The 26,257-nt window shown below is 45.3% G+C and overlaps 1 protein-coding gene across 1 annotated transcript; it reads right to left on the bottom strand.

Moving 5' to 3' along the window:
• Positions 1 to 2,045: 2,045 nt before the first annotated feature.
• On the bottom strand, positions 2,046 to 26,187 carry GTF3C4 (general transcription factor IIIC subunit 4). The gene is made up of 5 exons (XM_032418222.1): positions 25,254 to 26,187; positions 16,218 to 18,044; positions 13,080 to 13,210; positions 9,468 to 9,556; positions 2,046 to 7,977 (listed from the first exon to the last, which is right to left on the bottom strand). The coding sequence occupies exons 1-5, from the start codon at positions 25,608 to 25,610 to the stop codon at positions 7,913 to 7,915; spliced, it is 2,469 nt and encodes an 822-aa protein (XP_032274113.1). The 5' UTR covers positions 25,611 to 26,187; the 3' UTR covers positions 2,046 to 7,912.
• Positions 26,188 to 26,257: the final 70 nt, after the last annotated feature.

Genomic DNA, 26,257 nt, shown 5'->3' with positions numbered 1-26,257 from the left:
CTGGGTAACTGCAGCTGCTGACAAATGGGATGGGAGGATGAATACAAATCTTAGAAGCAGAGAGGAAAAAAAAAGACATTACATGTAGGGGGAAAATAAAACAATGGAGGCCTGAGAACAGTGGAACTAGAATTTTAATGTGCTCAGGGGTTAGGGAGAAATAGAATTTTTTTTCCTCACTATATCCTGTGAAAATATTCTCCAAAGATGAGACTGGGGAAAAAAATGCATATAAACCACTTTTTTTTTTTTTTAAAGATTTTTATTTATTTGAGAGAGTGAGAGAGAGAGCATGAGAGGAGAGAGGGTCAGAAGGAGAAGCAGACTCCCCGCTGAGCAGGGAGCCCGATGCGGGACTCAATCCCAGGACTCTGGGATCATCACCTGAGCCGAAGGCAGTCGCCCAACCAGATGAGCCACCCAGGCGCCCACTTTTTTTTTTTTTTTTTTTAAGAGAATTAAATACATTTATCAGGCAAACAAAAGCAGAGAATTCATCACCAGCAATGCGATGATGGTACTGGGAGGCGATCAAGATTAGATGCAGTCATGAAGGTGGGGCCCTCAAGACAGGATTGGGGCTGTTCACCCAGGGGCCCAGAGAGGAGCCCCAGAATGAAACCCTCTCGTTGGCACCTCGATCTTGCCCTCCCAGCCTCCAGAACTGTGAAGAACAAAGCTCTGGTGTTTGTAAGCCCCCCAACACCCATGGTATTTTGTCACGGCTGCTGGAGCTAAGGCAAGTGAGTGTTTAAATCACAGTTAACTTTGTCGGGTTGATCACGTGTGTAGAAATCTGTGCCAACATGGCACGAAGCCTGGGGACGTGAATGGGACATCAGCTACCTTTTCCATTCTTTCAAACTTTCTGGATTTTTTATATTGGTAATTTTTAAAGTATTTTATGTTTCTCACTTATAAGCAACGTTTGTTATCAGTCTGACAATCCTTGCTTTATTTGGATCACTTGTTCATTTACATTTAATGTAATCAGTGCTGCGTTTGGGTGTAAATCCATTACCTTATTTGCTTTTCATTTCCCCAGCCTAGTCTGTATTAAATTTTTCTTTCTTGCATTTTGGGTTATTTAAAACGATGCTCTAATTTCCCCCCTTTATTAGCTTAATTATAGACCCTTTTATTCTTCAAGTGGTGACTCTAGAGAAAACTTTGGAGTCTCGCATGGATTCGCTTTTCCTGTTCCTAGGCCACGCGAGGGTTCAGGGAACCGAGCGCCTCTCCGGCCGCTCATGTCCTGTCCCCATCCGTGGCCGCCGCCCGCTTGCCCTCCTGCACTCTCGCTCCTGCCGCTCCTCAAACCTGCCTTCCCCGCCCTTTAGAATCTCCTCTAGTGCTGGTCTGCTGGTGATGCGTCATTTCCTACTTTTGCCTGAAAACGTCACTTTCATCCTTAAAGGCCATTTTTGCGGCGTTCCGCCTTCTAGGGTGGTGGCTCCTTTCTCGCCCCGCGTTAGCGTCTGCAGCCTTCCCACTGTGCCCGTCGCCGTCGGGAAGTCCTCCTTGGGGTCTTACTACCGCTCCTTGCAAGGGAACTTGTCTTTTTTCTTTGTTTTCAAGTTTTCCCTTTGCCTTCGACTTTGAGCAGTTTCACTATTACTCTGAGGTGCTAAGTTATTCGGTTTCTCATCCTATTCCGGGTCCAGCTTTCCTGGTGGCTCCGTAGGACCGAGTTACAGGTGCATCCCTGCGGAAACCCCGGATCCGCACTTCATTTAGGAACTCGCCAGACACTATCTAAAGGACACTGTTGAGAACATGTGGCTTAACGTACTACTGACGCTCTCCTGCTGATTTCCCCTTACATTCCTCACCCCGTGTTCTGGAATAAACCGAAGGCACACTGCACTGATTCTGACGGAGTTCCCACTGGCCGGTTCCCTAACGTCCGTAGCTCCTTCCGCCCCCGCCGCTCAGGCCTGGGCCTTACTTACCTTGGCTGCTGATGGTCTCGGCCCTAAGGCGGTTTCTAAACTTTGCTACAAACCACGTGCACCTGGTAAGATATGCAAACAATATACAAATAATTCTGTTATTTATTTATTTTGAATAAGAAAGTGACCAAGAGGCTACCAGTGGCTCTGCATACAAACACGACACATTCGAGGTGACCCCACGCTTACAGAACATGACGCCATGTGTTGCATCCCACAACGGCACTGGCCGTCCCAGCAACCTGACTGGACTCTGAGCACTAGAACCATACGAGCCATGGAGGGGTATCCAAAATGGGGAAAAGTGAAAAACCAGTGATCTTTCATTAACTGGAAAATTGGCCAACCAGCTAACTGGTAAAGAAACTGAGTACCTGTTACCGTTTTCTTTAGCGGTAACTCAAGTAAGATTCCCCACGGGGCCGTGTATGGACACACACACCCCCTCCAAAATCTCCATTTCATTTTTTCTATAATTTCCACTTCAAACGTTTTCCAGCAACCTTTGTCCTAAGTATTAAATAAAAGCTCAGGACACTGGTGAAGGATCTTCAGGGAAAGAAGGCTAGATAGTGCTAAGGATATGGCATGGTCCGGTTCAACCCAGGACACTCCGTTCAAACCCAAGAAGGAATCTGGCCCTCCTCGGGCAGGTCCTTAGTCTTTGTGGTTTTGAATGTGCTGGAAGAAGGGAGCCATGCTCCATCTTAGAGGTGGCAGGAAGTCACTCATTCTACGCACCGGGAGCACCTGCTCTCTGCAAGGCACTTTACGTTAGGTGCTGCAGGGGCTACCAGGATGAAGCAGACAGTTCCTGCCCTCGAGGAGCTTACAATCTAATAAGGAACACTATGTACATATATACAGTGCAGACAGGCAGCCAACTTTACCGGGGGCGGGGTATCCCAAGGAAAAGGTATTCTTATTCGTAAAAGTTTTATTTAAACACCAAAAGTCTAAAACACACCACCTAATCAGATGGTAAGAATTAAGAAACTATCTCCTTTCTATACCTTAAGCTTTTAGACGCCCGTTCTTTTTATTTAAAAAAATGTCCTATGTAAACATACATATAATTCAAAGCTGAGCACAAAGATTAGCACAGGCATTGGGTAAACATAAAATATCACTATACACAACACACTTCGTTTTCTATACAGTCTTATTTCTGTATAAACAGGTTTGATATTCATGTTCCTTTCATAAAGTACAAATCTGAGTCAAAGTCTTGAAAAAGACCTAATAATCCATTTTCGCTTTTCATTTTGCATTCGTACCAAAACCAAACCGCCCTAACCCCCACCAGCCTGTTCAGCAAATGTGAAACGGATAAAGTAGGAAGTGCTCAAGCCGTCACCACCTCTTACGTGGTCCAGTCCGACCACCTGACAGGGTCTTTCTATGCAAGTAACAGGAGTTCATGACGGTGAGGTGAGCAAATTTTGACTGCAGAGATCAACAAGATTTAGAGTTCTGCAATTTAAATCTTCCCCAACCCACTGACAACATTTCACCTGGACAGCCTACACCTTTATGCTGGCAGGAGAGCATCATCTTTCCTTTTTTTCAATTCCTGCCACGCCTGGGATGAATGGCACCCCCAAGTTGGAAATTCATATAATATTGCTCTGAATAAGCTCACTGACTAGGACCTCAGACTATATTAAGACCCCCCCCCCCGAGTATAATTATAACAAAAAATGCAAGATAAGAAAAGCTGAATCACCTAATCAGATGAAGAGGTTGAGGGAGTCCTACACCAAAAGGACTAATTTCTTTATAGGATGTTTTTATAGTCATTCTCCCATTAAACTGATTGGTGTCCCCGGCAAGTTTTCAGAAACAGCCCTGTTCTAAAACAAAGGACACATGCAAATGGGAGGCTGCATCCCGTCTACCAGACTCGGCCTGGCTTCAAGTCCTGATACTGATTTTTATCAGCACCTTGGAAACGAGCTCCCCATCTTCTGAAAAACCCTGCTTTTTCATCAGGATAGTGATGCTACAGTACTTTAGATCATTAGAAGCAACTCTAGATTCTGCAAATTGGACCTAATTCAACTTAAGGAGAGTCAGATTTCACCTGCTCTATAATCATTTTAAATAGACGTGAAGATCTTAACTCCAAGAACCGTTTTCAGCTTCCAGAAAGAGCAGTTCCAAGTTTACTAACTATGAGATCTGAGACACAGCTTACTCTGCTTGAAGCTGCCGATACTTGCGCTAATAATGAAAATGAAAACGCTTCAGTTAGATATTTTAGAGGCATTTTTAAAACGGACAACCTGGAGGGGAAAGGTTCGATTCTCCAGACACCCTGTAGTCGTCCTGAATTGTTCAACTCCACCCACACAGGAAGGAAGCGTCTGAGCCTAACAGTATATCAGGACCCATTACTACAGGAGCCACACGAAGGCCCACCACACTGCATGGTGGGCTAACTGAAGACGTTCATTGATTTCTCTGGCTATTGGCTGTTTTTGCTGCCCCGTCTCTAAAAAGAAAAAGGGCAGGATCTACCTTTCCCTTAAAAAACAGTCTGGCTGACTTAACCAGCAGTTTTGCTTGTCAGGGACGTTGTTGGCTTGGGGAGGGCGGCGGGTAGTGGCGAGGAGCTCCAATTTAGCAGACTCTGGCCCCAAAGGCCAGCCAAGAGTTACTGAGCACTCTGCCAGGGAAATTAAGAGTTTTGAAGAAAACTGGATATAATTTACCAAGTTAACAACCAACACTCTTACCATTAGAGAGAAAAATCACTGTGCTATCGTCTCTTTTAGGAAGGGAGACCTACTGTGTGATGTAATTTTTAGAAATTTTATCACTGATCTACTGTTCTTTCAAACATGAAATCTGCTAGCTCTGGACATGTCCTGAAGCTGAGAAAAGAAGAGGAAGGGAAATCAAGAGGACCTCACCAGGAAGGAAAAGCGAGAGAGAGTAGAGGGGTCAGGAGCGAGCAGGCTGAACAGGGCCTGGGATGGTAATCTTGGTTTCATTCCAGGAGCTGTGGTAATTCACCAAACTCTGAAGCAGTTTGTCTTTAGCTGCCAGGGGGGCAGGTATTTCGTAAAACCAGCACTGTGTTCCTCTTAACAAGCACCAATAAGCACCAACTTCTGCTTCTTAGCTGATAGTGTTGTAATTACAACAAAATATTTTTATATTTATTACCCTTTAACGTTCCTTTCACCTAATTAACCTGTGACACTCGCGAATAGGTCCAACCCACATGCTTCCACATTAACATCCCCAAAACCTTCTTAGAGAGAAGCAGAAAGATGTCACACTCAACCACAAGCTTCGCCAGTGGTTCTAATAACTCCTGACACTGAAAAATAATTGGTAGTTTTGGCAGATGTAATAGTAGGTAGAGACTGCTTGAAGTCTGGGTGGTGGACACATGAGGATTTCAGAATGAATATCAAGCATAACAAGCTATCAATTTCTTATCTGGAGTAATGGGGACAAATTAACCCCAGGCAGAGAAAGCGTGATACAGGTGTGGATATCAGAGTCCCCGAATGCAACCGTGTTGTAGCTGAGAAGGTCTAACTGCTTAGTCTTTGCTCCCGACTCCCAGGCAGCACGGCAACTTGGCCTCTACCGTTTCTGCCGCTTCTGAAACCGTTCTTACAGTGACAGCGGAGATAAACTTGAAATCCACCAAACAGATCAGGCACATTTTAGGAAGCGTGGAGGGCATGACAAGTTTAAGCCAGGAGAGGCAGTGAGCTGGAAGATTCCGGGTGTCACCCCTGCTTTCCCAAAGTCCCACTGACTGGCACTCCGTCATCAGGTGCATGGACCCTTAGTGAAATCAGAAGCCGGCTGTGTGTACGATGCTGCCATGCACGAGGGGGGCGGGCAGGAGAAGGGGGAGGCCTCCCCACTCCGGGCACAGAAACTCAGGCTGAGGTGTTGGGTGGATTTCAGAGTCTGAAGAATGCCTAGCCCCATGCAGAGAGAAGCCATGTTCTAGAAAAACAGTTGCCATGTTTATTCCTACAGAGACATACAAAATAATTCGGGAGACCCTTTTAGTTAACTGCCAAGAGGTACAGTTCCCCCAAAATGTACAACTGCTCTAAATAAGAACTTAATGTAAGTTTTAAATGGCAGCAGCACAAAATTCCCCAATAAGAACAACTCAAACACTGACCCTGATTAGGAACAAAGAATAAGTGACACTAAGCATCCCATGATAAGGACACTGTCATAATTCCTTGACATGATCTCCACGTTTACCGTCGTGGTTCCTGTGACGCGAGCAAGTGCAACCGTACAACCTCGGAGCTGTGCTTCTCATGATTCTAATGCCGCCCGCCCCTCTTTCTTGAAAACCAATTTAATGTGCTGGGCCCTAGAATCTGGGTCAACACTATTCTCAAAATGACCGAGATGAGAAAGATAAGCGAAGACTCCAACAAATACAGAATTAAACCCAGAAGACAACACACGATTTGAATAGGAAACAGAAGACATGTCAGGCAGGCTGTTCGGAGGCCTGAAGGGCTCTCAGTGCCGTGCCTGCGACCCCGCGGACACAGCGGCCTGTGGTCGTGTCCGGGAGTGTCCTGTCCACATGGCAAGTGTTTCTAAAGCAAGGACAAACGTCTTTCACTGAGGAATCACAACAAAGGCAGGAATAAATGTTGGAATAAAGGCAACACAGACAGCATGTAACAGGAGTGAGAATTTCACATTTTATACTCGCCATCCTCCTTCCCAGAAGTATGCACCATTTCCACACGCGTGCAGCACAGGCCTGTTGATTAGCACCAATCCCTAGGACGCTATTTTCGCAATCCAAGAACACTGTAATATCCGAATGTCCATTTTTAATTTTAGATTTTAAGACCAATTAATGCCTAATATCTCCTCTTAAAAGCCCATAGGAAAATACCTGTATTATAAAACATCAAGGACCCTTGCTGAGAAGAAATCCCCAGGCTCTCGTCAACGGAGCCGCACACAGCTGTGGCAGCGGACCACAAGCACCTCCAGGCTTGGGCTGCCCATCGCTTTCTGTAAGTTTTCTGGAAGTCTCTAGATGGACTGCACGTTCTTATAGAGGATACAAATGAAATGTCTGGACATGTCAACATTAAAAACACTGAAAGTTTTAGGGAGAAAATACTCTTTTTCTTCTATGTACAAATATCTCATCTGGGCTATGACAGTCAGTCGGAAGCAGGGAGGTGACACGGGTGAATGGGAGCCCCCGGCATCCTGGACATATTAAGGAGTTAGGACTGGAAATCTGATAATGTGGGAGCTCATCAAAAATAAGTCACAGTTATTTACTTACAAGAATCACCTGATCTTTTGACACGTTAAAACCAACTTTAGTCTTGGCCTCAACCTCTTAAAAATACAGTTTTATGAACATGGTTTCAGTACGCAGGAGAACAAGAATCCGTGGGATACACATCTGGGGCTATCTGTGGAGAACCAAGTATCAGGACCAAGCGCTGTTTTAGACACTCGGAATGTCTGGGGGCACACCGAACACCAGTGACAGGTGATTTACACTCTGGGGAGCCACAAGGCAGTTCCAGATCAAGGCAAGCATTAAAGCCTAACTCGGTCCAGCAAGGCCCTTAGCCCAACTCTCTAGAAGAGACCATTCTGTTCCCAGAAAGGATAGGGCATTCTTTTTGTTCAAGTTGCTTCAGTCAGAGCACTTGAAAAATAAGTGTTCCTCACTGGGTAGGGAGTGGGGGGCTAGCGTTCCTCTCAAAATGACTTACAGTCTCTGCACTCAGTCGTTTTAAAGATCTCCTTCAGTCCCTGGAGATGGAGACTGTACTTCAGAAATGAGTTCCCAGGGCCCTATTTACACTCCTGAAGAGGGCCTTCCCACTCGAAGGCCAGGCTTAGCCAGCGCATCCCACGTCTTCAGGCCAGAGGGTATTTCCGCAACAGAGCATGCGCCCTTTCTAGCTCCCCACCACTGACGTTCAGAAGACAGGAGAATCGCAGAAAGGGCAGGGGCTTTGCAGTAACCTCTTAATCCAGTCAGGATCTGCGAGAGGAAGACAAGTGGCATTGAGTGTCAGCTTCAGAGAAGGCAGGCAGACGGGCTGAGCCCTAGCGGGGCTGCCGTGTAAAGGGACAGGCACCTGGGTCCGGCTCTGTGTTCTCAAAGCACTTGCTCCCACGTTCCAGACGAGGCTGGACTGAATCTGTGCTTCCCAAAGCTACGTGTGTGATGACATTTTCATCCCTCTGTGAGGGAACAGGAACATAAGGGTCATGAATCAGTGATTCATAAAGCTCAATTTATTCAGCTGAAAGGACTATACTTTGTTCCGAGATGATATCCTTCATACACTGTTAATGTGAAAATACTCTTTTATAAAATTACAGTAATGGTAATTTTTTAAATGCATGACTTGGAGCAGAACGTGAGTATACTGGGTCGACACCTTCTCCCCTTTAAGAAACTCCCCTGGTCTGTGAGCGCCCCGTTCTACGGCTGCCCTCCAGATCCCGCAGATTCTCTTCTCCCCCAAAACTGTATGTAGCTTAACTCAAAGTCAACTGGCAGGTGTGTTTCTTTGATTCGTCTCGATCTTTTCCTGATTTTTTGTCTAAATAGCATACCGACTCTCAATCGCAGTGAGTGTTTAGGTATTCCCCAAATTTGTTTCAAAATAATGCAGTAAGAGGAGAAAAATGAGTGGGTGACTATGGACGAAAACTGAAAGGCCATGAGCTTACAATGGCTGAAGTTGAATGATGGGCATATGAGGGTTTTTACACTCTTTTCTCTACTTTTGTATGTGATTGCATTTTCCATGGTAATAAGTTAGAACACAAGCTGCCAACACTGACTTCTCAAAACGAGACAGCTTCAGCTGGTTTAGAGTAAATATAAAAAAAGGGGGCAGAGTTTTATGTGGAATGTTTTCTGTTTTAGTTCATCGAGACCATAAATTCCCCCCAAACATGTCTAGTTAGCTCATTTGGTTGGGGTGCGATGTGACTGAGCCTCAGGTCATGAATCTGACGTTCGTGTGACTATTTAAGTCACTAACTCCTGGCTCGTGTCTATGATCTTATTTCAAACTCATCATCTCAGAAATGTGGGCTCTGTCACCGGAGCTTTCAGGAAAGAGAATATAGACCAACCCGAAAAATCCCATCGTGGCTATTGGAAGAATGACCCCGAGTGCATATGCGAATATTCTGGCTTAGCAACGCTGTCCTTGTATACCTTATCATTTGCAGAATTTCTGTCCAAATATAATCTCTATCTGCCATCTAAAACAAGCTCTGACATTTTCTTGAATGAATGATCTGTCTGCAGGGACAGAAGAGCAAACTGCTGCCCTCCTTACGCACTAAAATGCAATGTGTACTTTCACACGACCTATTCCAATTCTCATTTTTTAATGAGTTGTGGCTTCATGATCATACTGTCAAGAGCAGAAGGAGCCTGCTGACGGTCCCCAGCGGCCTCAGACGAAGCAGGCTGGAGGCCGACCCTCCTGAGGCTGGGAGAGCACTCACCGTCGGGAGCTGGGTGGCGGGCGATGCTGTCGTGGAGCAAACACCTCCGGTATACCAAGCTCTGGCAGGACTGGTAGGTTAAGAAGCACCTGAGAGAAGACAGACTGTATCATGAGGAGGAAGCCACAGACGGGAACTACCAAACCACACACTAACCAGGAAAGCAGAGAAACAGTTCTCAAGCCCATGGCAACAGTGTAACCCTCTGCACAAAGCTGGCCAGACCCAGCCCACACTTAGGAAGGGCCGGCTGCTGAGCCAAGAGATACAAAGCTTCCAATCCAGTCACTGCAACTTCTTTTTTGGCCATTTGCAAGTCTGAGAAATAGTTTATTCTGCCCATGCTTTGAGTTTTTGACATGTTAAAAAAGATGAACGTGTATTATATGGAAAATGACTCTTGTATGTGATTTTTAAGATGAGGTATAAGCACTATCTTTAAGAGTCTGACAGTACAGTGGGAAAACCTGAAAGATACAGAAGACAAAATTAATGGTACAAAAAATGAGTTGGGACATGAACAAATGTTCACAGGCTCAGCTCCATCCTGTGACCACTCACCACTGGGCATCCACCGGGACCAGGCTAGTGAGGGAAGGTGAGATGCTAGGAGATGGTAGAGAGAGCATTGTGGGTTGTGTAGGTAAGGTTTCCCAAAAGATCACAGTTTTTCAGCTGAGTAACTAAGGAGCAGAGAAATACAGAGAGGAAGGGGGTGGGGGGAAAGAGTCCAAGTAGGATTACCTCGAGTAAAGACCTAGAAGAAAGGCTATACCTGAATGAGAGCAAGCACCCATTCTCACATGAAGAAATTATACCGAGACATTCTGGCAGTAAGTCCATCCAGCAAACATGAAGATCATTTCTGTGAAAGAACCCTTCGAGAGACAATGATGCATAGTGGTGACACATGGGAACTCTGGAGCCGGACTGCCAGGCTCTCAGCTCTGCCAATCACCATCTATATGACTCTGGGCAAATTATTCATCTCCCCCAGGCCCCACTTTCCTCACCTGTAAAAACAGAAACGATCGCAGTGCCCCCATGCATGCTTGTTGTGCTCAACAGATGTTAGATGTTATTACTACAAGCCTACTACTACTACAAACTTGCTTCCCATTCTTCCCCTAAAAATCAAATTAGAAAAAAGCATAAGAACACAGTAAAAATCAGAAGAAATCCAAATATCTATCAATAAGGAAGTAAATAACAGAACATCTATACTGTGAAAACCTCTACAGCCATTAAAAATGGGATCTGGGGGCACTTGGTGACTCAGCTGGTTGAGCGTCTGACTTGATTTTGATTCAGGTCATGATCTCAGGCTCGTGGCACCCAGCCCTGCGTCGGGCTCCATGCTCAGCAGACAGTCTGCTCGAGATTCTCTCTCTCTGCCCCTGACCCTGTTCACACCACACCCCTATAAAATAATCTTAAAAAAAAGGGGGGGAATCTATGTAGTAATGTGAAAAAAAATGTCCACAATATTTTGAGAAGAGAATTGTCAAGTTGTTAAGATAGGATGTGTAGTAGGGTGTCTGGGTGGCTCAGTCAGTTGAGTGGCCGACTCTGATTTCGGCTCAGGTCATGATCTCAGGATCTTGGGACTGAGCCCCAGGTCAGGCTCTGTGCTCAGCATGAAGTCTCCTTGAAGATTCTCTCTCTCTCTCTCTGTCCCTCTGCCTCTGCCCCTGCCTGCATGCTTGCTCTCTCTTTTGAATAAATCTTAAAAAAAATAAAAGATAGGATGTGTAGCACAATCCTGTTTCTGTTAAAAATAAATTTAAAATATTAAATGGGTGGGGACACCTGGGCAGTCAGTTGGGCATCTGGCTCTTGGTTTTGGCTCAGGTTGTGATCTCAGGGTCATGAGATTGAGCTGAATCGGGCTCTGCACTGACCGCAGAGTCTGCTTGGGTTTCTCTCTTCCTCTACCCCTCCCACTGAGTGCATGCACTCTCTCTAAAATAAATATTTTTTAAAAATTAAATGGGTGCCTACCATGAACCAGGCATTGTTCTAGGAATAGCTGTGAAAAAAAACAACAAAATTCCCTGTCCCCATGGAGCTTTCTCCTCCAGAGGAGAGGGAGAAACAAAAAGTAAAACATAGGCAGTGGTGATGGCTGCCTGGGAGGCCGAAAGGCAAAGAAAAGCGACGAGAAACACTGGGAGGGCAGGGGATGCCAGCAGGGTGTTACAGCTCTAGCTCTAGCATGGCCACGAAGGAAGGCCTAATCGATAAAGGGACATTGAGGAAGCCACGTGGACACCTGCTGGGAGAGCAATCCAGGCAGACACCCTGAAGTAGGAGGGGTGTACCTGAGGAACAATGAGGCCAGTGCGCTGAGAGTGAAGTAAGCAAGGTGGAGAAACATAGGAGATGAGATCAGAACGGGGACGGGGGCCAGGTTGTGTAGCTCTGATCACTAAAGGGGTTTTGGCTTTTACTCATCAGAAATGGGCAGCCTCTGGAGAGTTCTGAGCAGAGAGGGGTGGAATGGATGAAGTCTTAACAGGACCACAATTGTGGCCACGTTGTGTACAGACTGGAAGGGGCAAGGAAGGCAGCAGGAGCACCTGCGGGGAGGGAACTATAATAATCTGGGCAAGAGAAGATAGTGTCTCGCACGAGGACTACAGAGGTGGAGGTAGCGAGAAAAGGCTGGATTCAAATTTGAAATGCCTATTAATCTTCCAAGCAGAGACAGTGAACTGGGGGTCAGACATAAAAGTCTGGATTTAAGGGTAGAGAGGTTCAGGCTAAAGCTATCCATTTAAGCCACCAGCGTACAGGTATGTGACTGCCAAGGAAGTGCTGACAAAAGAAAAACAGGTTCAAGATGGAAATCAAGGAGATGAAAGAGAATCAGCAAAGACAACGGAGGAGGAGGTAGAGGCAGGGAGAAAACCAGGGGGGACTGTGTGTGGGAAGCCGGGAGATGATGGGCCTTCAAGGAAGAAGAGGGGGAGTGACCACTGGTGTCAAAGGCAGCTCACAGGTCTGTAAGATCTGAGCACCCCAAGATGCCCTCTTACAGTGAGACGGGACAGCGAGAGAAGGATGACTTCCACCTTAAAGCAAAAAAAAGTGCATTCGCTCTTCTTTTATATTCCACTAGCTTAAACAGATACTACTTTTGTAATAATTTTTAAAAATTTAATGCTACCTCAAAGGAAAACAATATTACCAAAATAAAGAAATCCCTCTTGGGGCACCTCAGTGGCTCAGTTGGTTAAACATCTGCCTTCGGCTCGGGTCGTGATCTCAGGGTCCTGGGATCGAGCCCCGCATCGGGCTCCCGGCTCAGTGGGGAGTCTGCTTCTCCCTCTCTCCGCTCATGCTCTCTCTCTCAAATAAATAAAATCTTAAAAAATTAAAAAAAAAAAAAAAAAAGCCCTATCTCAAGCAGTAAAAAAAAAAAAAAGGGCTCTTTAAAGAGTGTCCTGCCTTAGACTGATAAAAAAGAGTCTACATCTTGCTTTTTAACAGCAGCTTTTCTCCAACCTAGTGGCACAGGCAACATATATTTTGGATAAACACTTTATAGGGGCTTGTGCTACACAAAACTGGAAAATGAGCAAAATCAGGGTCTGGCTTAAAATGGCTTACCGGAGCCAAATGTGGCCATTGGAGCAGACTGCCTGTTTGCGATCTGTGAATGGCAAGATCTCTTTACACAAACTGCAGTGCTCAGGGAAAGTCTGTTTGTTCATCTTCTTTGAGATGTGTCCAATCAGCACCTAGTGAGACAAAGCAGTAGCAACGTTCAGCGGTCTGAGTGCGAGACTTCCTGCAGACAAAGCCTCCGGGCACGACGGAGGGATGAAAGCGTATGCTGGGTCGTACACAAGCCAGGAGATTTGCATTTCCACGTAGGCTGCTCATACTGTCTGGACGCAACAAAGCTAGACCCTCACCGTGTGTCGACTGGCTGAGTAGGATAAATTCATTCAGGGACCCTGTGACAACACGGTGAACCCCAACCACTAAAGGAAAAACTGTTCTGAAAACCAAAATCTTATCACTTGCCTTGTTTTAGCAGCTCCTGAAACATGGAGTTCAGAGTTCTGTTGGAAAACAAAGTATTTAGCTCTTCTTTATAACGTATTGACTTTAAGAAGGAAAAAGATCATCTCTATGGGCCAAGTATTATGTGAAATACCAACTTTGTAGAATTGTACAAATATCCATTCTTTAAGAGAGGCTTACAAAGTACAAATATAATCAGGATTAAAAAAGAAAATTTCCCTTTCTGATAGCCCCAAGACCCACGACCAATCTAGCCTAGCAGCCTGCAGCCTGCGATCCACTGAGCCTCACTGCAGAAGCAGGGTGGGCCCCACTGTGGCAGCGAGGAGTGGTAGAGAGAGAGGTCGACAGGGCAGGCTCTAGACCCTGACCCTACTTCAGCTTTGCTTTTCTCTGTTTTATTAGGATTACACCACTTTAAAAACAAAAGTCTAAAAAACGATCTATTTCATTATTTTGTTGAAAAAACCTTCACTGGCTACATCATTTGGAGGCATGGGAAACACCAAGCCTCAAGAACTCTCATCTTAAAAACAAAAAAAAAACAAAAAAAAAACTCTCATCTTACTAGGAGATAATGTCCTTCGAGGTTTTTAATCCATTTATACTTAAGTTCTTGTGAAAGAACTCTCCACTTCAACCATTCACTAATATTAGTTCACTGAAGTTTTGAAGGTATCTTAATAGCTCAGAAGAGTGTCTTACCTACACTGTATATAATTTACAAACCTAAAGCCCATTGGCTTTTGGCTTTTTGTTTTTTTAGCCTTAAGAATTCTAATTTATGGTCCCTTCCAGCAGGGATTTTGCCATGACAAAATCTGCTTAGAATTCCTCCAGGAGAGATGCACTAAAATTTTACATGAGGAGAACTGCTTCTATGTGCTGTCACTAGCCTCAACCATGCAGGCCCACCTGTGTTAGTATAATTCACACATCCCCAAAGGGGGAGACATTATTCCTTCCAAGGGGCAAATACTGGTTCTTGGGGGGACAAAAATTCTTACCCTTTTTAGGCATAAAGTGCATTTAAGTATGTATCACAAATATATACAAAATATAGCTGTATTATTATTAGAATGTCACAGGCAGGAACAATTAGGAAAAAAAGCCTAAAAACGCTGGGCGGGGGGGGAGAGGGGGGCGGTGGTGGCGATAATAAAAACTGTTGGTCTAACTGCACCAACACACCAGGCTGAGAATCTCAGAAACAATTCATAATTACTAGTACATCAATGCACTAGGTTTGAAAAGGTTCATTTTATGCACATAAAATGGGATTTTTTAAGACATGAAATGCAGTGTTTCTAATCAAAACTCGGTTATATCAATAAGCAGAGGTACCATCTTCCCTTCTTTAAACTAGCTCTGCCGGGGCCCCGTCACTATGCTGGTGGTTCCCGCGCTCATGCCACACGTGGACAAGTACCTAAACCATTCCCGCCAGCTCCCACCACATATTTCCTAAAATGTTTTGTCAATCTTCCACTGACTCTTGTAATATTCCTGCTAGGTCCTGTGAAACAGTGACCACCAGGAAACTTCTGCACGATTCAGACCACAATGAAACAATTTTTAAAAGTTGACTTTCAAAGATGAAAAGTCAGTTACATGAAAAGGACATCGTAACTATTCTTGAGATTACTGCAAATATCCTGTGAGTAATGATTTTGGGGGTGGACACACACACACACACGCACACACACACACACACACACACACACGATTTTCCAATAAGAAAATGCAACAAGGAATTTGTGAGTGGTTTAACATTAGGCATGATGATATTTTATTACCTTCAATTTTAAGTAAGACTCTAGGCAGTGAGAATAAGTGCCATAACAATAAAAAGGAACACGGACTTTTGTGGTTTTGAATATTTTAGTATAAACTATGTTCCTTGCAACACAAGTTCTTCAGGTTTATTTTTATTTTTTTGTTGTTGTTCTTCAGGATTTTAGCAGCTGTTAGTTCACAAAGAAAGGTTCCCTGATGTCAGGATAACAACGAGCTACATAAAGTTAAATGGTGTCTTTTCTGCAGGAATTCTCAGAATCCTTAGAAGGCTAAGGGACACTGGGAACCTCGAAGAGGAGGACAGAGTATACAGCATTTCCTCAAGCTTGGAACCCTAGTGTTCTATCAGGGAACTTGAATTCTGTGGAATACATTTTGGATAAGACTCTAAGATGCTTCTAAATCAAAATAAAGATTATGCCCAGTTTTGTAAAACATTATGAGTAATAATTTGCTTACTTTAACATGCCCTCCCTGACTACATAAAAAGATCTCAACTCCTCCCAAGTGTGACCAATCCCTGTGCTACCTCCAATCCCCATTCTCCCAGAACCTTTTGCAAAAAGGAAGGGAAGAAAGCACGGTGTCACCCCACCCCTGCTGTGACCGCCCAATCACATACTACTTGCTAACTGAAGCCTCCTCCAGCTCATCCACGGCCTGGGGAATCTCAGCCCATAAACCTTGCCTATCAATAAAGGCCATGGTGAGAGGAAGAATCAAAATATTCTTTGTGTGATTTGAATGTGTCCTCTGCATTATTCCATGTTTCCTATTTATTCTCCTGCACCTCATGCCAATCAACTACCTACAAAATATCAAAGCAAAAGTTGGGTTAGGAATGCCACTTAGACCATTTCTCCCACATGAAGGAAGCAGACATTTTACAGTTTTAGTGTTTTCTGCTAACAAAATACCTACCCGTGCTGTTCGGTCATCATACTCCTCGTCAGACATCAGGAAGTTACAGAGGCCCCTGGTGGGGATGCTAGTGTTCTCTGTGATCCAGGTATGCAGGTACACCTCACCTAAGACTCGCTTCATGTGCTCCCTGGTCAAGTGCATTTCCACAGCTTCGATTTTCCCTTGGATCTCCAGGAGCTTCTCTTCCATTGGCTCACGGCCCCCGGCATCTCCAGCCTGGGTCAGGGAATCGTCGGTGGGGTCCTCCGGGTCGCCCTCTCTGCTCCGCTCCTGCAGGCCCTGCCTATTCGCCTGTTTGGAAGACGTGCCTTCCTCCTGCTGTTCTTCCTCAGCATTGCCCATTCCAGGGGAGTCAACTAATAAGATTTTGGAGTCCTCATGGGTGGGTTTCCATAATGCTTCTGAAGGGGTTTTCTGCATTGACTGATATAAAATCCTCAGGAGGAAAAGTTTGAAACGCCAAAAATAGGTGGCCCCGCTGCTTTCAATCTTTTTTTCCAAAGCTTCTTGTAAAAATTGAGGGATATGTTTATCTTTTAAAATCTTCCAGCGTACAAGATCTATTAAATCTACCTGCTTGAAGAGATTTTGAACTGAAGATTCCAGGAGCTGAGCAGCTGCCTCTTCAAAGGTCTTAAGAGTAACAAACTGGACCTGGTGGTTTTTGTTCACAGGATGGAGGCCGTTGACCATGCCCTCAGTTGTAATGACGGCCAGATATGCGCCGCAGGGGCTCACTGCTATCCCGTGTGTCCTCACTGAGCCAAACACATCTGAGAGTTTAATTAACTGGTGTTCAAACTTTAATGCGACATCGGTGAAAATGGGAATCAGCTGCCTCACCTTCCCATCACTGGAACAAGTATATACTGTTCCATTCTGCTTGTCTGCAGTCATGGAGACAATCGGCAGTGAGTGAAGGCCTGTGACATGGGAATTGTGGACATTGAGACCTGCTTTGGAGATCAGAAGAAGACACCAAAACACATAGGATCCTCTCGCAGCCACCACTAAGCTACAACTACACTTCTGGTAAGGGTGATAAAGCGGAACACATTTAATGCTGTGCACTGGCAACTGGTCCATTTCTTTCCACAAGACAACGGGCTGCCTTAAAGTGAAATAGCCTTTCACTGCTTTGAGATTGACAGGAAGAATTTTTACAGGTCCAAAAGCACTCCCCACAATAAGGCCGCTCATTTTCCGATTATTGTGCTCATATTCCCACCAAAACAAAACACTAGGAGAGTTGATTCCTGACTCAATCGTGTTGCACGAAGAGATGGATTCCTTTCCTACAAAGGGCAGCTGAAACTGCCACACAGCAATGTTACCGTTCTCAAAGAGGACTGCCAGGAGCACACTGCCCACATCCCGGCACTCGTTGTTATGCTTGACCTGCTGAGTGGTACAGATGCCCGACCACTCCATTCTGACCGGTGTCTGCATGCTGTGTCTCCTCTGAAACTCCGCGAAGTCCCCGAGGTTCCCCTCTGGAGCCTCATTTTTAGAGAGCCTGTAACTGGTCTCATAAAGACGTTCTCCGTAAATCTCAGTCAGATCGACCAGCTGGACCCACTGCAGTCTGTTGAGGTTGGCCTGGATGGTCAGGCGATTGTCCATGGTCAGTGCCGCCAGGAGGCACCTGCCATTTGCATCGCAGCCCATGGGGGACCAGCTGGTGTACTTGAATCCCCTCATTGGTGGCAATGCCTTCCCCTCAGGGTTGAACACCCTATCCAACATGAAAGTCTGACTGACTGTGGGGTCTTTCGAGGTGGCAAATTTCTCCTTACACTCAGCAACCTCTGCTTTTGAGCCAACCTGAAAAGAAGAGATACGAAAACTATCAGATAAATACTGCACTCTAAGAGGAATACATTTACATTACTTAGGGTACTAACTGATTAATCAGTATTAACTGGGTCAGAATTTTGTATCAATCCTGTTAATTTTGAAAGACACGCATTTAAAAGATCAAGTACATGTCTGAAAGTTAAGGAGTACTTACTCAGGAAGTAAAAATTTTTTCAAGGATCAGAATAAATGTTGCCATTATTCAAAGCCTGGTTCCCGCATTCTTCTTAGAACTGCCATAAGCAATAGCCATGACAGAGATGTACTTGATCCTTAAGAGTCAACAGGGCATTTAGCTGAACTAGTCACAAAACCATAAACATGTTCAGTATTCATTAAAACACATACCCATATACATCTTTGATACAATTGGATATTTGGATTTTTACAAGGCCTTTGTGATACAAATGTGAGCTTTAAGTTTCTATTTAAAATTTCACTTAGAAACTATGCTGAAAGCCAACTTCCAACCACTCTGTCCACTGCTTCTATAGAGTAATGTCCACTCTGATTAGACTACTTGCCATTCCTTGAGTATTCCCTCCTTGGCCTCCCTTGGGCCCCTTGTCTGGAATGCTGTCTTCCTATCTAAATCCCATCCATCCTACCAGGTCTAATTCTCTCTCTGAAGCCTTCTGAGATCTTTCTGGCTTTCACCCATCTCTCCCTTCTCCAAGTTTGTGACATATATCAGCACTGCTGTTTATTTAGTGCCTGGATGTACAATGGCAAGCTCTTTAAAAAGATTTTAAAGGGACATTAAAGACAAAGAAAGAGATAAATGACCAAAAGAAAGAGATCCAGAGCCAGGAAGGTTAAAGCCAAAACAAAGCAGAAGTCAACTGAAGTATGTCTTCTGATATGTGCAAAGCAGGAAGAGGAAAGCACTTGACCCTACTGTCTTTAGAGATATTGATCCAGAGAAAGAAAGCAGAATCTTTCAGATTTAGTGACAATCTCCTTTTACGTAGAGGCTGATCTTCAAACTGGAAAGGGTAGTTATTACATGATTACAAAGGAATTCAAGCCTAAGACATATACGGATACAATAAAAGTCACGCTAAATGAGTTTAAGTCCCCAAGCCCAGAGGAATTACACTCCAGGACACAGGATAAACTGTGAAGATGTTGAACTCCAAACGACTGACTAGTCCTTGATAAAGCTTGGATAACTAGGAATGTATCAGAAAACCAGAATACAATAAACAGTTGTACGGCTCAGCTCATTTTTAATGGCTCAGTCGTTAAGTGTCTGCCTTCGGCTCAGGTCATGATCCCAGGGTCCTGGGATCGAGCCCTGCATCGGGCTCCCTGCTCTGTGGGAAGCCTGCTTCTCCCTCTCCCACTCCCCCTGCTTGTGTTCCCTCTCTCGCAATGTCTCTGTCAAATTAAAAAAAAAAAAATCTTTAAAATATCCCCTAAACGGAAAATAGATAACAAATATTACAGACCATTAAGCCTGCTAGGAAATAAAATCCCTCAGTTGTTAACAATGAAAGGTTTGTGAAGTGCCTGGGTGGCTCAGTTAGTTAGGTGTCCGACTCTAGTTTCGGCTCAGGTCATGACCTCAGGGGTTGTAGGGTTGAGTCTCGTGTTGGACTCTGTGCTCAGCGGGGAGTCTACTTGGGATTCTCTCTCTCCTTCTCCCCCAGCACAGTCGCATGCGCACTCTCTCTCTCTATTTTAGGAAGAGAAAGCATGAGTGGGGGGGGGGGGGGGGGCGCGTGCAGAGGGAAAGGGATAAACAGACTCCCAGTGAGTAGGGAGCCTGGAGCCAGATGCCAGGCTAGATCCCAGACCTTGGGATCATGACTTGAGCCGAAGGCAGATGCTTAACTGACTGAGCCACCCAGGCGCTCCTAAACAAATAAATCAGAAAGAAAGAATGAAAGAAAGAAAGAAAAGGAAAGAAAGAAGAAAGAAAGAAAGAAAGAAAGAAAGAAGAAAGAAAGAAAGAAAGAAAGAAAGAAAGAAAGAAAGAGAAAGAAAGAAAGAAAGAAAGAAAGAAAGAAAGAAAGAAAGAAAGAAAGAAAAAGAAACATTTGTGTGGACAGAAGTGATCATTAGAAACCAGCATAGGATAATCGGAAAAATCTAATCTTACTGTCTTTTCTGCTGAAACTGCTAAATGACATAATAAGCATAGAAAAGTAGATATAAAGTTATCCAACAAATGAATGAGATGACTAACTTTTCCTAAAGTGTGTTACGTAGAACACTACTCCCCTAAATTGTCCCTTGAAAAAGAGTTCTGTGGCCAAATAAGTCTTGGGAACGTTGTATGTTACACCTCACTTCTCCTTGAAGGGTCTCAGGAACACATTAAATGCCTTGGCCAGGGAGCTGCTGACTTAACCAGAGTTTTCCAAACTTTTTTTTTTTTTTTAAAACAATAGAACCTTGTTGGGTAGTGTCATCCTATATTATCCTAAAGAATACTCTGAAAATGGTGTCTTAGGCAGTATGTCTTGATTTAGAAAGGCATTTAAGGTAGCCTCTTGGATACACTAATGGACATGCTGGAGAAAAACAGACTGGAACGCCCAACTAAACAGAGGGGCAGCTGGCCAGCCTGTTAACAAAATCATGCTCATCAAAGCCCAGAGTTTTGTATGGGTAGATAAAATTTGAAATATGACAGAATGAAGCCTAACATCTGAAAATCTGTGCTATGATGCCAGACTACCTGGGTTCAAATCCTGGCTCTATCACACACTAGCTCTGTGACCCTGCACAAATTACTTAAACTTTCTGGCCCTAATTTTCTCATTTATAAAAAGAGAACAATAATACATGTCTCATAGCGTTAGGAAAGTTAAATAAGTCAATATATGTAAAGCATCTTTTAAGTAGGCTCCACGCCCAACTTGGGACTTGAACTCACCACCCTGAGATAAAAAAGTCCCTACTGGCTGAGCTGCCAGACACCTGTAAAGCATCTATTAATAAGTGTCAATAAATGTTAGTGATGAGGAGGAGGAGCAGAAGGAGGAGGATAAATACTCTCTGGGAATTAAGTAAAAGTTAATGAGACCTAATAAAAGTATGTAAGATGCAGGGTAGATATAAAATTGTCCACCAAATAAAGGACAGATATAAAAATCACCAAATCTTATAACACTGTATACTAAGCAATAACCCTTAGAATAGGTAAATTTACTACAAATAAAAGCTACTCTAGAACTAAAAGTAAACGTCACAGGACCTATAACCCGAAATAGCAGCAGAAGGTGAAATAAAAGCAAACCTTGGTCTCACTCACCGTAGGAAGAATTCTTGACAGGATAGAGAGCAGCTTGGATTTAAACAGCAGGGAAAACCTGAATAGTTTTGTGTAGTAATTTCTCATATATTAGTTTGAATGAGTACACTGCCCCTCCAAGTCTCCATGTCACAAAACCAGCCATCAAATTTAAACACATACTGAGATGGCCAAGGAGCACATCACATAGGAGTCCAGCTCCCAGAGGACCACACCCAGCCAATCATTTAATTATATACTATCCTGTTTCCAATTGGCCACTATTACTACTAATAGCTAATTCCTTTGTAAGCACCTAATGAACAGAAATTCACTTGAAGCTATTCTACAAGAAGCTTCTTGAAGGTAGGAATAGGATTCCAAAGACAGCCCATAGTTATTTAACTGAATGTGGATGGAGTTAGTACTTTCTCATGCTCCTAACAATTCATGCAGAATAAAATTAGTTATACAAATATTATTAGAATTTGGGACTGTATCCAATTAGATGATTTGCTAAATCAGCAGTCCAATGGGAAGAAAAATTACAAATTATTCTTAAATCACAATTTTATTGCTCTTCATATCATTCACTTATATCAGTCTCCTTGATATCATAAACTCAGTGTCCAGGACAGTAACTTGCAAACAGCAGATCATATTTGAACTATTTTATATAACTGCATATTTTCTTGAAATTCATAATTTAATAATGGGGTCATAGAGCAAAAGCTTCAGAGGAGCTGAGCATTTAGCCTTCTAGCAGGGCCATACACTAACCTGATCCAGGCTGCAGAATGGCCACCTTTCATGTCAGAGCAAAGGCAAGCTGGACAGTTGTGAGCAGCTTAAATCCCTACGCACTGCCAGGGTAAAGCCATCCAAGTACTGGTACAGACTTCTGCACACTCCTACCACTGCAGCCCAGATTGACCCGACAGAGGCCTCTTTCAGAATTGCAGGGACAACTCGGCATTCATTCACCAAATGGTCCTAGTCTAGGAAGACTGCTAACTGATGGATGGTTTGTGTGATGCGCATACCAAAGAACAGTACAGGAGGGGAAGATGCCACTAATCAACTTCAGGCAGGCTATCTACCAATTACAAGCAGAATACAAAAGATTTCCTATTACTTATTAGACAGTTGCACAACCAATGAGAGTCCCAATTTTTATCAGAATATTATGGATATCTTCATATCCACAGCTACAGTATTAATCCAGACCCTTATTTCTTCATACCTGTATGACCAAATTTATTACTTTGCGTATTTACAGGCTGCAAAACACTGTACTAAGTGATTATCTGCGTGTACATATATACTTATCTATATATACACATACATACATATATGTATTTAATCCTTCAAAAAGTCTAGGGGCCCCTGAGTGGATCAGTTGGTCAGGCGTCAGACTCTTGATTTTGGCTCAGGTCAGGATCTCAGGGTCATGAGATCAAGCCCCATGTCAGGCTCCATGCTGGGCATGGAACCTGCTTAAGATTCTTTTCCTCTCCCTCTGCCCCTCCCCACCCCTTGTGCACATGCATTCTCTCTTTCTCTCTCAAAAAAAAAAAAAAAAGTCTAAACAACACAGGTTTTATCATCCCCCTTGTACAGACAGGCCTATCTTGCTATTTTGTGCCAAAGCCCAAATTTGTACCCTCTATTTTATACTGACCCCAATAATTGGTTTCTTGCCTCTAGGCCCACCAGATTCATATTTCTGAACCATCCCAGGCCAGTCCATGCTTATGAAACTGTTACAGCACCTTTGGGCTTCCTAAATTGAAGCCAACTTCTTCAGACTGACCTTCCTAAGTTCCCAAATTGGCCTCACCTCACTTTCTCTCTCTGGAAGAGATCGTCTGTTAATCATCATTACTTACATAAACAATAAAGTATGCCTGTGACTTAATTATGTAGGTGAATAAGATGGACAACTCATTCCTGTTACCTGGATGCCCCTTTCCTCTGCTCCTCTTACAAAACAAATCCTACGTTCTTTCAGGTCTCCTTCAGATTCACCACCAGATAACATTCCCTGATGTAAGTGCCTCCCCTCACTATTCCTTCCATTCTTTAAATTCTCTCTGCTAGGGGCGCCTATGTGGCTCAGTCGGTTAAGCATCCCGACTCTCAGTTTCAGCTCAGATCATGATCTCAGGGTCGTGGGATTGAGCCCCCCGACAGGCTCTGTGATGGGCATGGAGCCTGCTTAAGAATCTCTCTCTCCCTCTGCCCTTCCCCCCCCTTAAATAATCCTCTCTGCTGGGGCGCCTGGGTGGCTCAGTTAAGTGTCTGCCTTTGGCTCGGGTCATGATCCCAGGGTCCTGGGATAGAGCCCCAAATCGGGCTCTCTGCTCAGCAGGGAGCCTGATTCTTCTTCTCCCTCTGCCTGCCGCTCTGCCTACTTGTGCTTTCTCTCTCTCTCTGTCAAATAAAATCTTTAAAAAAAATTAAATTAAAAAAAAAAAAGAAATTCTCCCTGTTAAAGCATTAAATCTGGACCACGTTGGACACACACACTTAAAGTTTTCTCTAGTTCATGTACACATGAACATCCTTAGAAATGGTAAGGATATACCTTTTAAAGCCCCTTTCTTCTGCCTCCATCCGTTTCTCAATTTCACAGTATTACCACTATCCGTCTACCTGATGTGATTATACTCGAACCAATTTGTTCATATCTTCTCCAAGAAGATATTCAGGGTTTAGTCATATCAGTCTACCAGCGATTTAACTCAACAACGAACTGTTTAAAACTTTCAAGTGCGCTAAAAAAAAAAAAAAAGTGGTGTGGGCTCCCTATACCCTACCCACAGCTAATGATTCATATTTAAAATGGCAGTGCAGAAAAAAAGTTTAAAAACCTTTCATTTTCACATAAACACAATCTCTGGGCATAGATATATACCTTTATAATGCTTACCACTATCTGATATTACAGTTGTGCTTGGTTCATGACTTGCTAAAGAATGTAAGCTCCATGAGGGCAGGAACTTGGTTTTGTACACTGCTTTCTTTCCAGAACCTAGATCAGCACCTAGCTGATACGTGGCGCTATTCAAATACCTGCTAAATGAGTGAACACATACTCTCTACGGCTCACATATATGCGTAAAGATTTACAAAGGAGACAGGGAAAGTTTTTATACTTCTAAGCCACAAATGAACGATCTGATTTACTATTTGGGCAAAAAAATAAACTTGAAGATAGTGATATTGAAACAGTAAAACTAGGAACCCTAAAGTTCTGAAGGCAAACTTAATTTATACGAAGCTGAAAACACTAAATCTACAGAGGCCTTGAAGTTTAAGAACCGCATTTATTTCCAAAAGCTTTCCTTTTCACTCCAATCCCAAAGGTTTTCAGCTATGAAAGAAAAAACTAGACTGCCCAGCTGCTCCAGGTGCGAAGGAACATTCATATAATAAAGTCGCTAAGACAGCTGAGGCAATGCGAAGGACCAAATTTTCTTCTCCAAAGCAGAAGAGGCGCAAGAGGAGGGCACGTCACCGTAAACAAAGCCAGACAAGGGCCTCAGGGAGTCGATCCCAGACAATAGGAGCAACTGCAGAGGCAAGGTCTGGGGTTGGGTCAAAGGGGGTGGAGTCTCAGAAAGCACCACGGAGAGTAAGCAGCGCCAGCAGTGGGGCAGGCGCCGGGGCGAAGGCAGGACCTGGTCCGACGAAAGCTCCCGGATACCTGTGTGCGTCGGAAGGGGGTGGGTGATCTGGGAGACTGGGCGCAAACGGCTGCGGGAATTTTTGTTTTTTAAAATACGGCGACCCCAACCACTCAGCCCCAAGCTCTGGATGCGACGAGGGGAATCGCTGGTAGGCGCAGGCCAAGATTCCCCGGGGACCGGTATCGCGGCCGCGGGCGGGGGGCAGAAGGAGCCCCCAGGGCTGGGGCCCAGGGGCTGACTTACTTTGAGGAGGCAGCTGTTGAGAGGAGCGGGCACCGAGGTGCGGTGGATCACCAGGTCCTGGCCCGGGTTGTGCACGTCGCAGATGAGCTCCAGCACAGCGATGCTACGGGCCGTGGACACGGACACGCGGTGGTCCTCGGACCAGGCCAGCGGCTCCAAGCCGCTCACTGCATATTGCAGCTTCACGGCCGGCTCCCGCCGACTTACCAGGAAGCGGAACGCGGCACTGGGCCCGGGGGCCGCGTCTGCCGCTGACTCCTTCCCGCCCGCCTCGCCGCCCCCCTCGCCCTCCTCCTCCTCGGGCGGCGCAGGCCCGTCGGCTGCGGGGCCCACCCGGGCCTCGTCGGCGGAGCTCATTTCCCCTCAAGTGCAGAGGCCGGACTCCGGGGCGCGCCAACCCCGCGCCGCCGTCCCGTTGCCGCCTCTGGCGCCGCCGCCGCCACCGGCCCCCAGCGCCCTCCGCGGCGGCTTTCTCCCCTCAGGCCCGGAGCGCCGCCGAGCCAGGAAGGACCCCGCCGTTGCTAGGCGACCCAGCCTGCCAGGTGGCCAAGGCGCTGCCTGTCTGGAAAGCGAGCCTCCTCTGCGGGCAGGACGGAGCAGCGCCCGGACTCGGCGGAGGTGGTCGAGGGGAAGGGGGCCTCGAGGGCTCCGTGTCCGGGCGACCGAGCCCCAGGCCCGTGTAGAGACCTCCGGGTAACTAAAGTGCCGAGGAAGCGGTAGCCCGGCAGCAAACGAAGGAAACGTTGGCGAGGTGGCACACGGCCCCTTGTTTCTCAGAGGCACTCAGACAACTTCACTAGCATGAACTCCAGGGCTGGGTGTCATGTGGCATCGCCCGCCGCGGGCCAAGCCGCGAGGGACGCCAAAAGGAGCGGCCACGCAGTCCGGGGACCCCGGCGCCGTGGCCCGTTGGCCCTTCGGGACCCGGAAGGGGCGCGGCCGCAGGAGCCGGCGGGGCACCTACGCGGGGTCCTCGCGCGCCGCCCACGTGGGGCCGAGCCGAG

Source organism: Phoca vitulina, unplaced genomic scaffold (genome assembly GCF_004348235.1).
Source record: "Phoca vitulina isolate PV1807 unplaced genomic scaffold, GSC_HSeal_1.0 scaffold21, whole genome shotgun sequence".
Classification (NCBI taxonomy): Eukaryota; Metazoa; Chordata; class Mammalia; order Carnivora; family Phocidae; genus Phoca; species Phoca vitulina.
Note: the sequence above shows the minus strand (reverse complement) of the source record. Positions and strands in the feature narration are given on the sequence as shown.